The sequence below is a fragment of the Chelonia mydas genome, chromosome 1, assembly GCF_015237465.2.
Source record: "Chelonia mydas isolate rCheMyd1 chromosome 1, rCheMyd1.pri.v2, whole genome shotgun sequence".
Taxonomy (NCBI): domain Eukaryota; kingdom Metazoa; phylum Chordata; order Testudines; family Cheloniidae; genus Chelonia; species Chelonia mydas.
Window position 1 is genome coordinate 236,368,722 of NC_057849.1, and position 16,977 is coordinate 236,385,698.

Here is a 16,977-nt window from a genome sequence, read left to right on the forward strand (position 1 = left end):
CAGAAGAGGAACACTGGTATGGCATGCTGCCACCTACCAACTTAATTCAGAAAGAATGGTACAAATCAAAAGCCCAATTTCTGATCTACAGTTACACTGAGACTTTAACACAGCACTGAGCAAGAGGAGGTAAGTAAGCTGCACCACTCCAGAAGTAGGCCTGGGAGACTTTGTATCAAAGAATCATAGAACCATAGGGCTAGAGGGGGCCACAAGGGTCGTCTATTCTAACCGCCTGCCAAGATGCAGGATTTGTTGTGTCTAAACCATCCAAGACAGATGTCTATCCATCCTTTTTTGAAAACCTCCATGACTTCCCTAGGCAGTTTGTTCCATTTTCCTATTGTTCTTTCAGTTAGGAAGTTTTTCCTGATATTTAATCTAAGTCTACTATGCTGTAGTTTGAACCCATTTTCTCACTGTGACAAGAGAGAACAATTTTTCTCCATCTTCTTTATGGCAGCCTTTCAAGTATTTGAAGACCACTATCATGTCCCTCCTCCCAATCTCCTCTTTTCCAAACTAAGCATGCCCAGTTCCTTCAGCTCATATGGCTTGCATTCCATCCCTTTGATCATCTTTGTCACTCATCTCTGGATCCTTTTCAGTTTCTCTACATCTTTTCTGTACATTGGTGACCAAAACTGGACACAGTACTCCAGCTAAGACCTAACCAGAGCTGAGTAGAGCAGTATTATCACCTCCCATGCTATGCCTCTGTTAATGCAACCCAAAATTGCATTTTTTTTTGCAACAGCATTGCACTGTTGACTCATGTTGGGGTTGTGATCCACTACAATTCCCAGATTCTGCTCAGCAGTGCTGCTGCCAGGCCAGTTATCCCTCATTCTGTATTTGTGCATTTGTTTTTTCTTCTCTACGTGTAGCACCTTACATTTGTCTTGGCTGAATTTTATTTTGTTGTCTATAGTCCAGTTCTCCAATTTATCAAGATCCCTCTGAATTTTAGTTCTATCCTCCAAAGTGTTTACAAACCCCGCTAACTTTGTGTCATCTGCAAATTTGATCAGTATGCTCTCTAATTCTACATCCAGATCATTAATAAAGATGTTAAACAACACCAGACCCAGAACAGATTCCTGTGGAACCCCACTTAAGACCTCCTGCCAATCTGATGTCATGCCATTAATGGTTACCCTTTGTTTGCGATTGTTTAACCAATTATGTATCCACTTATTGGCAGTTCTGCCGAGCTCACTTCTCCAGCTCACTTCTGAGAATGCCATGTGGGACTGTGTCAAAAGCCTTGCTAAAGCCCAGGTATATTATGTCCACTGCATTCCCCCATCCACGAAACGAGTTACCTGGCCAAAGAAGGAAGTCAGGCTGGTTTGGCATGATTTGTTCTTAGTAAATCCATGCTTTATATTGGAACAGCATACTATGGGCTAGATAATGTATTTAAACTATACCTCCTGCTCATATTTGATACATGACAACTGTTATCAAAACATTTTCTAATACAGATGGTAACAGGGTAGAATATTACTGCCATTTCTTTCTACTCATTAGAAATTGAGTGAATTATTGTTTTATTGACTACTTTACAAAATAGGTTCATTCTTTCAAGCTGAGTAATATATATAGGATTTTGAAAAGCTATTTTGTTATGAAATTTTACCACACTAGTAGCAGGATAAGAGATAATAAGAATAGGTAAAATTAACATTGGAGTGTGATAATTGCCAAAAGTTTTCATAAATAGCTCTCATATATTTCCAGCATCTTAAATCAGAATGATTTTCTTTGCTGTGTTAAGGTTCTGAAAACAAAAGGCAGTGAATGGATCTCTTACCCTTCTGCCGGCATCAACTTCTACAGCATTTAAGGGCAGGGTTTTCAAAAGCATCCAGGCATTGGTCTAACTCTGCTTCCGTTGACGTCAGTGAGAGTTTTATTAGACTTCAGTGGGAGCAGAATTAGACAAATACTGTGTGCTTTAAAAAAAAACCCACCATAAGCTTTTATTTTTAAGATTAAATATCTATACTTTATTAATTGTGTTTATTACAGTAATAGCTGACCGCTAACCAAGATGGGACCCTATTGTGCTAGGTACATTGCAAACACAGAGTAGTAGATGGTCCCTGCCTGAAAGAGATTTCAGTCTTGCATTTGTGAAGCTTGTGACCCAAGTGCAGTGCTTTCTTCAACATGGTTGAGAGGAGACTGTTAATTGCATAAAACTCTTTGTCCCCTAGAGACCAGAATTAGCTTATTGAATGAATATACATATAATGAATGAACATAAGAAAGGCCACACTGGATCAGACCAATGGTCCATCTAGTCCAGTATCCTATCTTCCCACAGTGGCCAGTACAAGCTGCTTCAGAGGGAATGAACGGAACAGGGCAATTAGCAAGTGATCTATCCCCTGTCATCCAGTTCCAGTTTCTGGCATTCAGAGATTTAGGGACACCCAGAGCATGGGGTTGCATCCCTGACAATCTTGGCTAAAAGCCATTGATGGAACTATCCTCCATGAATTTATCTAATTCTTTTTTGAACCCCATTATACTTCTGGCCTTCACAACATCCCCTGGCAATGAGTTCCACAGATTGACTGTGGATTTTGTGAAGAATTTGTTTGTTTTAAAAATTCTGCCTGTTAATTTCATTGGGTGATCCCTGGTTCTTGTGTTGTGTGAAGGGATAAAGAACCCTTCTCTATTTATTTTCTCCACACCATTCATGATGTTATAGACCTCAATCATATCCCTCCCTTAGTCATCTCCTTTCTAACTGAACAGTCCTTTTGCTTTAAATCCTTTTAGTCATATGAAAGCTGTTCCATACCCCTAATGATTTTTGTAGCCCTTCCCTGTACCTTTTCCAATATCTTTTTTGAAATGGGACAACCAGAACTGTATGCAGTATTCAAGGTGTGGGTATACCTAGATTTATATAGTGGCATTATAAAATTTTCTTTATTATTTTATCTTTCTTAATGGTTCCCAACATTGTTAGCTTTTCTGACTATCTTTGCAAATTTAGCAGATGTATTCAGAGAACTATCCATGTTGACTCCAAGATCTCTTTCTTGAGTGGCAACAACTAATTTAGACCCCATCATTATGTATGTCTAGTTGGGATTATGTTTTCCAGTGTGCATTACTTTGCACTTATCAGTACTGAATTTCATCTGCCATTTTGTTGCCCAGTAACCCAGTTTAGGGAGATCCGTTTGTAGAACTTTGCAGTCAGCTTTGGACTTAACTACCTTGACTACCTTAACTACCTTTGTATCATCTGTAAATTTTGCCTCCCTGTTCACCCCATTTTCCAGATAATTTATGAATATGTTGGAAGTGCTGGTCCCAGTACAGATACTTGGGGGACATCACTATTTACTTCTTTCCATTCTGAAAACTGACCATTTATTCCTACCCTTTGTTTCCTGTCTTTTAAGCAGTTACTGATCCATAAGAGGACCTTCCCTCTTATCCCGTGACTGCTTGTCAAAGGTTTCTGAAAGTCCAAGCACATTATATCAACTGGTTCACCCTTATTTAATAAATTGAATGGATAAATACTTCTATCTAGACCCAATCATCCAGAAAGTTCCCAAAGTATTTTAAAAATTGATTTTTTACATCAATGATTTCACTTTGATCAATCGGTCCTTCAGCCCTTGTATAGATTGCACCGACCACAACATGTCTTCCATTCTTATCTTATCTTGGCCTTCCTTCTCCACGTGCAGCCATGCCTTTTCACGATAAAATCTTGCCATCGCTTTGGAGGTTGGCAGAGTGGTAGTTTCAATTCCTGTGGGTACCACTTGGCGACAGCTACAGTTCATCGATTCTCAGTGAGGCTAGCTGTATGCCTGACCCATCGCATTTTATTATACCTGCTGTCAACAACGATGTCCTGCACTCCACTCTGTCGTCTGATCACTTAATTGGGGACTTGATCACGGGTTGAAATCCCCAGAATTCTTCTTTCCATCGCCTTCTCCATGACAGACAATTGTTGCTCCTCTATCTTCATCAGCGCCCAGGTTTCGCTGCCACCCAACATTGTCGGCAATACTGTTGAGTTGAAGAGGTTGGTGTGTGTTGCCTTGTTGATTTTTCCATGGAGGACATCCTTGATAGAACTGAATGCACACCAACCAGCCTTCTTTCTTTGCGAGAGTTCGCCTTCCTGATCATGGCGCATGTTGATTTCTTGTCCCAAATAGATGTATTGCTCAACTTCTTTATTTGTTCTCCCTTGACTATTATTTGGGCTTTTGGCAAGGCATCAGACTGCATAAATTTTATTTTAGAGTGATTCATTTCCAGTCCGACTTGGCTGCTTTTTGTGTTGAGTTTTCGCACCAATTTCTGTAGTTTGATAGTGTTTTTGGCAATCAGCACACTATCATCTACAAAACTGAGGTGGTTTATCTGTTCTCCGTTGATGCTGATTCCACCCTTCCTGTTCATGTGCCTCATTACCATTTCGAGGCAGGCTGTGAAGAATTTTGGTGAAACCATGTCTCTTCGCTTCACACCTTTTTTGACTGGCATGCAAAGGGGAATGTTGAACAGAGTTATATCCATAGTGCAGTCACAGTTTGCTTCCTGTAGTAGTTTGATGTAGTTTGTGTCAATGCCCTACTCTGCAAGAGATTTCAGCACTACATTGATCTCTATGCTGTTGAATACTTTTTCATAGTCGACGAAGGCAATGGATAAAGGGAACTTGTAGTCCCTTCAGTGCTCCAATAGCTGGTTTATAGTGAAGATATGGTCCATTGTGCTGAAATTTCTTTGAAAACCTGCCTGCTCTCTCAGCTGCTGTTCATCCAGACTCTGTGAGAGTCAGTTTGCTATTATTTTGGAGAACAGCTTGTAGACAAGTGAGAGCAGGCATATTGGATGGTAGTTGTTTAGATCTTCATGATCGCCCTTCTTGTACAGCAAAATGGTGTTGGACTCCTTTCAGCTAGATAGTATTCTCTGTATTTTCATGTAATAGCTAAACATCTGAGCAAGGATTTCCCAGAGGTCTTGGCTTCTGACTCTTATTATTTTGGTTTTCAGTCCACCTTTTCTTGGAGCTTTTTCTTCTTTCATTTGGTAAACTGCATGTCGAACTTCGCTGATGAGGAGCAGTGCAGCAGTGACCCTGGCTTGTCTGACAGCGATGATAGCTGAGTGTATTCTCTAGTAGGTCTGACCATGCTATTAAGGTGTCAGACGGCCAACCCAGTGAGGGGAAAGTTGCTAAGTTGAGGAGGTAAACATGCCACTGACAGCATAGGTAGCACGTGGTTGAAGAAATGGCTAAAACAAAATAAATAAATTGGCCCCAGTTCCCTCCTCCCATTCCATGGCAGCAGTGTGGAGTTCGATTGATGAGAGGCTGCTAAGAATCTCAGGGGCCATAAAAATGACTGCCCTCTCAGTAAAAAAGAAAAGGAGTACCTGTGGCACCTTAAAGACTAAGAAATTTATTTGAGCATAAGCATTCCACTGCATGCATCCGATGAAGTGAGCTGTAGCTCACGAAAGCTTATGCTCAAATAAATTTGTTAGTCTCTAAGGTGCCACAAGTACTCCTCTTCTTTTTGCGGATACAGACTAACATGGCTGCTACTCTGAAACCTGCCTTCTCAGTGTGTACCTACAACTGCAGGACACTGATGAGGCATGACTTGATCAACCATCTAATGGAGGAGAAGGCAAGGGCAGCCTGCGACGTCCTTGGTTTCTGCAAAACACAATGAAGAAAGGAGATGGAAGTACCATTGGAGGAACTGGTTTTTTTGTCAACAAGGAATGGTCTTCAAAAATCATCTCCTGCAAGTTCAAGTCATCACGCATCAGAGTGCTAAACCCCCAACTGAACATAAACAGCACCCTCAAGATTATCTCATCTATGCTTCCACAAGCACAAGTGAAGATGATGATGTGGAAGAATTCTATCAGGAGCTCGAGAAAAGCCTCACTTGAAAATCCACATATACAATTGCAATGGGAGACTTCAACGCCAAGGTCGGAAGAGGGAAAGAAGGCAAAAAGTTCATTGGAAGGTATGGCATCAGCAAACTGAATCCACGAGGAGAGTGACTGGAAACTCTGACAGGAGACAAAAGAAATGTTCATTGGTAACACCTGGTTTAAGAAGGCAGCCAGGAGGAGGTGGACATGGGTCATGCCCAATGCAAAGAACAAGAATGAGATCGACTATATTCTGATCAATAGACGGTGCATCGTACAAGACACCTCAGTAGTGCTATTATTCAACACCGATAGTGACCATTGCTTGCTCAGAGCATGGCTCAACTTCAATGAAAAGGTGGAGAAGAAAGTGGTAGAGATGGCAAATCAGAGACAGCGGCCTAAATATTCAACAAGGCAATCCTGAAAGTGAACATTACCAAGAAAATCTGGAGTTTCATAGATAACTGTGACAAGGACTATAAAAACTTTGCTGATAAGCTGAGGTAATGTGTGAAATTAGCCAAGAAAGGAAGACCAAAAAGAGTGAAGGGAAGAATCTTGGAGGAAACGAGGAACTTGCTAGAGAAGCAGAGGAATATGAAGCGAAATGATAGGAACAAACTCGAGTACTCCCTCCTCTGCAAGCTGATTAGACCTCAAAGTCCTCCTTTAGTCAAGTACCAAAATGAAGGGCTCTCAAAGACAGCTGAAGATTGCAGATGCCTCAAAAAATGCAAACGGGAATTGACGCTGTACAGGTCGACAATAACAGTGCTGAAGAACAAGGATGGAAAAGCAGTAATCGACAGAACAGGGATGGAAGCTGTCTGCAAAGATTTTTACACTGAACTGTTTGCATCTGAAATAAATGTCCTATTATCAGCATTTCAACAGACCAACAAGTATGTACTTCCAGTCCAATCATTTCACCCAGCATTAAAATGCAGGCATCTCTAGGATGAAATGCAACCACCATTTAGCATTGTACAACAACACTGCTCACCTCTTTAGTAAAGAAAGCAAAAGAAGAATATCATACCAGATTGAACATACAGGGACACTTTCAAATAAGCAGAATATAATACCCAGTTTGGAGTTTGGCCAGGGCACTAGGATGAACACTCAGACTTTGTGAAAACTGCTCTAGTCTTATTAATAAACACATAGCTTTACATTTAATCTATAAGAGCCCTGTGTCTCCTAACACCCTGGTGGAACGTTGCTTCCCTTTTGACTCTGTGGGAGAGCTACCTGCTGAACTGCTGACATTCTGCTGTTGCCAGGCATTCCCTGATGTTCTGCCATCCAAGCACTCCCACGTCCACCCTTGTTTAGCCTAAAGATGGACCCAAGATACAAACCTAAGATCTGTACTTCAAATATCTCAAAACCTGGAGGTGCTTGAGTGTGGGATATTGGCTTGGGCCCTTATAGAATTGTGGAACAACTGTGGAATTCAGATTGAGGACTGAGGTTGGAATTCCAGACCCTCCACACCATTTTCACAATATAGGGGTGGCTGAATCATTGTGATGTCTGGTTTTGAGCTCATCTCTAGATTAGTTTGAGATCTAATAGAATCATAGCCCAACCTAATATGTTTGGACAAATTCCTTGGATGACAGTGATAGGGTGAAACAGCCAGGATAGGATTAAGGGCTGCCTGTCACACAATTCAGCAGGGATTTAAAGGAAGGGTATGTCCTCTTTCCAGGTTAGACAGAGATGCAAGGGGAAAGGCCTCTGGTCCCGTACAGCTGGCTGTGGGTCAGGGTTAAAAAACAACAGCTTTGGTTTGCATCACTTTGTGAGTATTATATTCAAATAATAAACTGTGTCCTGAGATAAGAGCCTGAAAGAGACCCCAGCGTGGCATTGCTTCTTTCTTTCTTGGGCTGGGGAGGGAGTTCACCAGCCTACAGTATCCCTAAGCCACACAATCTCCTGAGAAAAAAGAGCAGTCCAGCAGCTCTCAGCACAGAGCAAGCCAGTCCCAATCTGTCTCCATTTACTATTCTTATTATTTATGTCACGTATATTATCATAGCCTCAATAAGAATTGAGGGCCTTGTGCTGTCATTGCAAAAACATAGAAGTAGACAGTTTCTGGTCCTAAAGTGTTCACAATTTAAGACAATGAGTAAAATATACTAGTTAGGGGAACAATGAGACAATGTAATATTTTCAGTTTTGATGTTGATAATGTTTTCCTTTCTTTTTTCCCCTCTGATCCCGCTCCATAAGCCTATGAAATCCCCCCTTTTATTTATGTGCTAAACCTCAACAATGGGATTAACCACAGTGCATGTCCTGAAAGAAGTTGAAATGCAGAGAAAAATGTTCCCTTAGTGTTTGCAGCACCACCACTGATCTCTATGTCTAGCTTTGAGTTAGCTGAAAGAATGTCAGACAAAGACAATCCAGAGCCACGAATGCTGGGCCAAATGTATTTACTCTATACTGGTATAACTGAGATCAGAATGTGGCCCTTTGTGCTTGACGTTGATGCAGATGTTTCTCCCGAGGGATCTGCACTTTTAGAAACAAAGAAAATGCTTCTGTGTATTGGTTTAAAACAATCCATCCTCTTTTTGGATTGAATGCAGTGCCCTTTTCTGATCACATTACCTTCCACAATACCGTACAGCTGCCATCTTACAGGGCTTGTCACGTGCTATGAGTCAGGGGACATTCAGGTACACAGGAGACCACGAAAAGGAAAAAATAAGCAATGGACTCAAAGAAAAATATTTTTAGAAAATGAGTAGCTTAGTTTACATAACTACCCTTTGCTCGTTATAACAACTAGTTTTAGCCACATCAGCTTCTCTTACCAAATATAGTTTAAAGACAATATACCATCATAACAACAACAACAGACTTGCTGATGTTTTAAATAATGTGATTACTTCAAGGCCATCTTTATGGCTTCAAACACTCATTGTCTAAAAGAATCATCATTCATCAATTATTTCACTGGAGAGAAATGTAATTTTTCTTAGTGTAACTCTAAGCTCTATTGTCTTTATTTAAAAAACAAAACAAAAATCCTAAATCCATTTTCTCTCTCCCACTAAAAGCCCGGCTTGTATTAGTTGGCAAGATAATAAATTCATGAAGTCATGTATTCAGGCATATTGTAAATTTAGCAGAAGCCAGAGCATTTGTATGTCACTGTATCCAAACAGAGATCTAAGTACAACTGGATGATTTAATATAATGGTCCAAAAGATATGGGTTGAGATTTGTAATGCTGAGTAGGGGACTCAGTCACACATATCCCAGTGAAATTAATTAGTTGTGTGGCTAAATCCCTGAGCTGGTTTTGCAAATCTCAGCCCAAGAGCCAAATTAATTTCTGGTGAAACTTCCTTGCCTTCAGTGGAGTTACATTGCGGATGACAGATGCTCATGTTTCTTTTCCAAGAATAACTTGGCAGGAGACTTGAAAGTGAGTGAATGACAGTGATGGGAGAGAGTCTATCCTCACTTAAACTCTGCGCAACACAAATGACTTCAAATCAGTTGAATGTGCTGACACTGATTCCTTTTTGTGGGTGTTGTGTCTATGAAAGGAAAAGCAAATTCTAATCTGGTTTTTCCTTCCTGACAAGTCTGAAAGATGAAGCACTTCACAAGCAGTACAATGTTTTGAGGCGGCAGCTCGAGTGTTCTTTGTGGCGGACGCCCATCTGTGGAACTCGCTGCTATTAGAGATCAGGCTGAGCCAGAGTCCTACAACCAGAAGCAGATTAGGGGTTTGTGGGGCCCTTGGCAAGTGAGGGCCCTTCCCCACCCTTTCCACCTGCAGTCCCCCCTCCAGCACTTCTAATGGGGAGCTGGGTCCAGGCGCAGGGGCTTGACTCGCTCTCCAGCAGGAGTGCCGGGTGGACTTGGGGGGGAGGGAGAGAATGGGGCAAGCCCCCTCATCCAGCTCCCCGTCAGGTGTTCTGAGCGGGATGCAGAGATGCCCATTTTTCCAGCCCCCCACCCCCCACAATTGGCCAAGGCCCCTGGGCACGGCCCCATTGGCCCAGTGGATAATACCACTACCTACAACCTTCAAGAGGCATTACAAGAAGCATCTCTTTCTGCATCTCTTTGGAACTGACCCCATAACATTATTGCTGAAAATAATCACCTAGATTTAATTTCTCATACGTGGCTTCAATCTGAAGAGAAGGGGAGCAGATGTTGGTCCCTTTTCTAGAAGGAACTGATGTTCTTCTAAATATATACAATGGTGCCTGGTTAGATCCTACAGTGATAGATGCCTTAGCAATGCTGGCACCAGTAAAATGTATCTGAAAATATTATTTTTTCAATCACAATTGCATTTTAGATCAGATCCTGTGGTTGGATTTTTCACAAAGGGCTGGATTATTTGATGGTTGGTTATCATACCTAAAGAAACCTCACGGTTCAGGGCAAAGGTGACTCCTTTTATCTCTTTTATCATCAATGGATAAGTAGGTGAGTCACTGTCTTGTCCTTCCTGCCAAGAGTGCAGGTATCTTAAGATGTGGGTAGGGGAAACTTAAGACAACAGGAAGGAAATCAGTCAATCCTCACAGTGTGAAGAGAGAGGTGGCTTGCGGGGAAGTGATGGGAAGCTGGGAAAGGGAGGTGGGAAATAGCCACTCAGATCCATTCACCGCCAGGCTCTGCATCTTCCAGCTCTCTCCCCACCTTCCCTCCTTGCATTCTGTTTCCTCCTGAGTGTATTACTATATTTTATTTCTACAGAATCTGAGGCCTCTATGGAGACAAATACAAGACAACTTACCCCACTTCCTGTCTCATCTCCAGAACTCACATTGATTTTCTATTCTTCAGTTCCCTTGTGCTCACCAACACCTGTCTCTTTCCTTTCTCTGCAGCTAATGCTGACATCTCCACTCACTCTCTAGGTTTAAGGTCATAGTGGTGACATTCAATTCTTCTGACCTTTTCTTGTGACTTTTGGCTCCTTCACCTGCACACCTTGGTTATCTTTGAAGTCCACTCCAGACAGCTGCTCTCTATCTTTTCCTTCAGAGTGGCTATTTCCCACCTCTCTTTCCCAGCCCCCACCCCGTCACTCACCCCCAAGCCTCCTCTTCTCAGACTCTGCTGCTTGACTGACTGACTTCCTTTCTGTCACCTTAGTTTCCCATGCCCTCATCCTAAGATACTTCAGTTTACATTGTAAGTGTAAACCTGATTTTTTTTAAATGGGAAAAAAGGTGAATAGATTCCCTAGACCCTCATCCTTCCTCTTTGTGAGCAACCCCAACTCAAGACACGGGCTCTCTCACAAGTTGTTACAACATGGCAGCACATCACCGCGTTGGTTGGTGATAGCTGATCCATTCCAGTGCAGAGATTTTGTAACAGTGAGCCAGGTATTAAACTCTAAACATTCTTTTTAGTGTAGGACTGCAAAAGTCAGACAGGTAAGAAATGTTTCCAACTCAACATAAGTCACACATGGGACTTTCCACTCTTTTTGGTGGTTTAATGTACAGCAATAATTATAGGTGACCTCAGCAAGAACTCCTATACTCAGCAGAATAAACAGAAGGGGAAGCAGTGCTTAGTGTTGTTACCCTGCTCTTCTCTCATTGCACAGTATTACACAGACCATTCCTCTTTGCCTGTTCTGAGGTTATACAAATAAATGGTGAAATGCTCGCTGCTAGCCATCTATGAGTATGCATCCGAGGAGTACTCACCAAGCATGTGTGCTGGTGCCCTCATAATTAAGGTTGCATCTAGGTTTTCCCTTTGGCAGAATTATGTGTACAGTTTTCTATTTTAAAAAAGAAGTAACTATTGAGAAGATCTTTAATAGAGCTGTTTGGAATATTAATTGTGAAATTAAGAGAGGTATTGAAATTTACCCCCTTTAGAGTTCACAGAGTTAAAATTATTTGGCCTGTTGCATGAAATTTTCTACATCAGCAAAACTTTCCTTGGCATATGGAATATATACCAGTTTCTGAATAGCTGTGGAATCTTCATGGCAACATTTCACATTGTATTTTGAATTTTAGGCAGGATTGGTTGTGATGGACTACATACTATTAGTTCTGGATTCATGACTGAGTGAGAGCCTACTCTTCTAGAAGGCTACAGGGTTAACAGAAACCATTTGAAAGCTTATCTCTGAAGGAGAGAATGTAGTTAAGACGCTTTGTGGATGCTTGTCAGGAAAACCCTGTCCATGTATTATTTCCCCACTCCAAATAAACTTTCTATAAAAAAACCCAAACAGTTCAAAGTCAAGGCTAAGGTCTTGCCTACAATTAAGAGTTTTGCCTCTTTAACTATGCCATAGTTAAGTGGCCAAAACCCCATAGTGCAGCTGCAGTTATAGTGGTACAAAAGTGCTTATAATATCAGTATAGTTTAGCCCAGTTCAGCAAAGTGAAATAAGTGATACCATTATAAAACACCTTATACTGATGTAACTGTGTCTGCACTAGGGCTTTTATTGGCATAATTATGCAAGTAAAAAAAAAAATCACACCCTCTCTGATACAGTTAAACCAGTAAAACTTGTTAAGTTTAGACCAGGCCTGAGAAACGAAGCAGTCAAATGTCAGGTATTTTGAGAAGTTAAGACTGAGCCTTAAATCTTAACTTCAGCCCTTGTGCCCACATTTTAAAATATTGTCTTTCTAGAGTTAAATTTGCAACTTGCTTCCATCATAAAACCCTATTTACCTCTGAAAACTTTTGGCCTGGAAAATTAGTTTGGCCTGAAAATTGCCATATCCACTCTAATCAACTTTGCCTTTAATTTTCTTTATACTTCTCAGAAATATTCTAAGAGCTGCTTTAAAAAAACAGATTATCCAAAAATTACCCGAATTTGAAACGGACTTTTGTCCAATATTGTCATCTCCTTGAGGAATGTCTTATTAATATTACCTCTCCAAACTTTTATGTTTAGTTAAGTGTTCTTGAAAACTCATGGTCTGGCTATATTTGAAGAAAATAGGCTGTAATTAAGCAAAGTTATTAACTATATTTTTTCGATCAATATCTTTCTGAGTAGGATCAGAAATTGTGCATGTGTTGCCCTATATTGGTTGGTTGCAGCTTAGAAAGAACGTAAAAATTATCGCTTTGGCTAGCAGCCAGCAGAGCTTTTCCTCTAGTTCAAATGGAAGAGGCCTGTGTTTTTCAGAGCTCAAGCAATAGGATTTCTGTCCCAGCTCTGGAAACGTGTATATCATTATGGAGAAAGGATTATGGTTATCTGTTGTTGGTGAATGGCGCCTAGAACTGTCACTTCTAGAACTGTGGATTCAAACCATGCTTTTGTTTCAAGTTAAACTGCTTGAATTACATCTATACTAGACTCAAACCATCTTAGATTTTTTTAAAAAAGAAAGAGTCAAAATCAGGTATGATCATATAGTATATAAGCATTTAGATTTTGCTTCTAAAATTGACACTTACTGTGACTCATCTGATGCTCTAAAGTATTTACTGCAGGATGCATGTATAGAACTACGATTTCATTAATTGAATTTGTTTAACAAGTAGATGTGAAATGCTATAGCTGGATACACAAGCTGGCAAGCAGACAAGAGAAAAACCAAACTATATATCAGATTTATAGATTTGCTTTATGATATTTAAAAGACCTACGCCAAGATTTTCAAAAGGGACTGGTTACTTTGAGTGCCTCAGGTTTTTCTGGATGCCCAACTTGAAATGCCTTGAAGGGGCCTGATTTTCAGAAGGTAGGTGTTTGGAACACTCGAAGGCATTTCAAGTGGGGAACCCAAAACAGCTAATCCCTTTTGAAAATCTTGGGTCCCCTGGTCACTACACTGGCAATATTCAGCAGCCAGGCCCTTCCTTGGTGTGTGTTTCTGAGAAGTTATAAGCTATTGGGAAAAAGAGAAATTTAAACTGGGGAGTGCCATCTCAACCTTATCAATAGCATTTTCACGGCAATATTATGTGATGGAGTACACACAAGAAGTTAAGCTTTGTATATTTTTTGCATAATTTTGAGGGCTTAAGTGGTGCATAGGCCTGGTGTTTTCCCTCTACGCGCAGATTAATTCTACTCACTTAGTGATAAATACAGGAAAGTAGTCTGCATTTAACTGAAATATCTCAACCTGCAATGAGACATAACTCAAGAATTGACACAGTGGGATAAATTTACTTGTACAAAGGTAATTACCAAAGACACCCAGGGACATAACACAGTATTCAAAGTTCATCCGCTTAAGTGAGCATTTTCCCCATCCAAAACATCTGTGATGTCATGGCAGTAGATCATTAAAAAAACATAATTAAAACTCCTCACTGCTAATTCACCACTCTGAAGGAAAATATCTACAGAGGTGCAGGTGGAGCTTTGTTCATAGTCATGCCACATCCATGAAAGGTGTCTGATGTTTATATTGGTTGATTTCTATCCCTCCAAACTCAGAAGAATAGTATATCAGCTGCTGGCATTTAGTATTCAATCCTATGTACAGTGGATTAAATTATTTCTTGTGCAGATGGCCAGCACACAGAGTATGTACCACTTAAAGCCAAGAGAGGGATTTGATACTTTTCCTCTGTACAGGGTTGAATTTCACCCAATGTGAGTTTTGCCTGGGTAACTCCTACTGGATCAAGTCCTTTATAAATTGCTCGTGACCTTGTCACTTGTGTTTCTTCTAATATACTACAGGTTAGCTTAAATGAATAATTTCCCATTATGAAATGAAAATGAAACATACTTTATTCTCCCAAATATATTCAACTGCATGAATGGGGGGGGGAAGGGGTATGGGGGGGGGAATAAAGATACCAAAAGCTCCATTTGCTATTACTCAAGAAATAGTTTGAAAACAAAATTCCAACACATAATTTTTACTGTACTACCGAACAAGGATTGTAGCATACTGTAGCTTAAAAATGGAGGAAACAAATGGTTAAGGAGATGCAGGGCCTGTTGATCTATTTATAGATACACAGGTTCCATTATTGGCACCCATCACTGCAATATCCTAGTGCCCCCCAAGAATAAAACACCAACAAAGTGCCCAATTTATCATCCTCCTGCATTTGTGCAAAAAAAGTGTGAAATGCTATTCAATCAGAATGGTAGTTCTTTTTACAACTGCTCTTCACTGGCTACATCAGGAGGACCAGGCCCAATATCTTTCTCTTTTCCTTCTTTACTGGGAAGAGCCAGGCTTATGTTTAAAGCCAGACAGGATTGGTATTGAAAGTTACCATCTGATGGTTCTTCAGTAGCCTATGTGTAGTTGTTTATGAATCTCCGTCTTGTTGTCAATTGGTACTTTTGTTGGCAATCTCAGCAAAAAAGCTGGGCACTAAAATAAGCTCTTGTTCTTATGGCCTGGTCCCAGAAGGATTGAGCCCGTAGGCATGAGGGGAGCTTGCTTTGCCACTGCCTTTGCTTTAGATATTCTCTAAGTAAACCAAGGAATTCAGTTTCCAGGGCTGTCAATCAGGCATCTTTCAAAATTAGTAACCCCAAGGCTCAGCATTTCTATATGAGCCTGCAGTCAAAAACCCTCCCCTCTGAAGTGAATGAGTCAGGAGGTTTTAAAATTTCGTGTGTGATGTTTTTGTCCCCCCAGCTCTCGTAGTGCGCTTCCTGACCAAACGGTTCATCTGGGAGTACGACCCCACTCTAGGTAGGTTACATTTTATTCTAAATACTTACAGAATGCGGCAGGTGTTGGCTTTGTAGAAGCAATGGAAAGGCATGCAGTAAAGATTCCAAAACCTCATTCATCCTTTAAATATGATGTTAAAGCTTCTCTGAGGTAAATCCCTAGCTAGAATGAACAGCCAACTGATGTAGCACAATGAACAGGTATAAAAACATTCAAACAAAGACTGGATGTGGGGTTAAAACCTGCCCCTATTGAAGTTAACGGGAATTTTGCCATTGATTTCTGTGGGGCTAGAATTTGACCCATGGAAATAAAGATGTTAGTTTTCTGCTTTGGAGTAACTGACCGCTCTTTGTGGAAGGTAGAAGGGCTAGGGAAGAGAGCTCCAAGGGGCAAGGGAGGAATAATCCTGTGGACAGTCATTTCCTGTGTAAGCTGTGCAAATCACTTGGGACCATTGCAATGCACAGAACCCCTGCTGAAACACTGGAGGTACCTAAACTCACTCAGTGCCTACATTTTTGCAGTGAGTCAATGTTTCTGCCTCTGAGTAGGCACACTGCTGCCTCCCTGTGGGTGTCCAGACACCCATCTCCCACCTAAGCCCCTCAGCGATTTACAAACCAGGGGAAGACAGATGTCCAGCTTGAGGGGCTCTATCCGGTAGGCGTGATCAGAGGCTGCCTACTGGATCAGGTCCCCTTAGGCGAGCTTACACAAAACCATTGGGGGCAAGGGAGGGAGAGGATGACTTCCCTCATCACTTCTTGCCCAGTGGTGTGAGACCCCCCCCCGCCCCAGTTCAAGTCCCCCCGCCTAAGGGGGAGAAGAGATTTGAACAGGGATCTGCCACTTCTCAAATGTCCTAACCCTTGGGCTATGGGATATTCTGATGTGCAGATCCCTTCATCTCTCCTGTTGCACTGTGGATAAACAATGAAAGTCACTGGAGCAGAGGGGCTTGATCCTGGGTCTCCCACATCCTGGGTGAGTGCTCTAACCACCAGGCAACAGAGTTATTCTCATGCTTGTGCTCTCTGTGTGTGTGTCCCAAATGACCACCCCACCCACTGGCTTCTTGCTAAAATGGCAGAGGCACCCTACTCCCTGGCCAAGAATTGCAAGCAGAAATAGATGCCTCCCTGCAGCCTGGACTTGGGTGCTTATCTCTGGAGAGAGAGGTGCAGGGCTCGGCTTACACTACCTCTGATCAGCATCTCCCATTGGCTAACATAGGGCAGCTCCCCACCTAGCTCACTGCTGGCTTTTATGGATCACATTTGTAGGTGCCTAACTCACTGAGTGTCACACCATCTAAATCCCTTTGAACATTCAGCCCTTAGCCCCCAGTTTTAAAAGGGTGCCTCTCATT

At 41.4% G+C, this 16,977-nt stretch overlaps 1 protein-coding gene and 1 long non-coding RNA gene across 6 annotated transcripts in view; one reads left to right on the forward strand and one right to left on the reverse strand.

Annotated features, from left to right (window-relative positions):
* The window catches only part of RERG (RAS like estrogen regulated growth inhibitor), a 164,556-nt gene that overhangs the window by 129,838 nt on the left and 17,741 nt on the right, over positions 1-16,977 (forward strand). For 4 of the 5 annotated variants that reach the window (XM_043539420.1, XM_007060561.4, XM_043539425.1 and 1 more), the window contains one exon: positions 15,567-15,623. The exons of the other annotated variant lie outside the window; for it this stretch is intronic. In XM_043539420.1, coding sequence (XP_043395355.1) covers positions 15,567-15,623 — 57 coding nt within the window. The remainder of the gene's footprint in view (positions 1-15,566; positions 15,624-16,977) is intronic. 5 annotated transcript variants of the gene reach the window in all.
* LOC122464441 overlaps positions 1-16,977 on the reverse strand; it is a 136,128-nt gene that overhangs the window by 12,965 nt on the left and 106,186 nt on the right. The window lies entirely within an intron of this gene.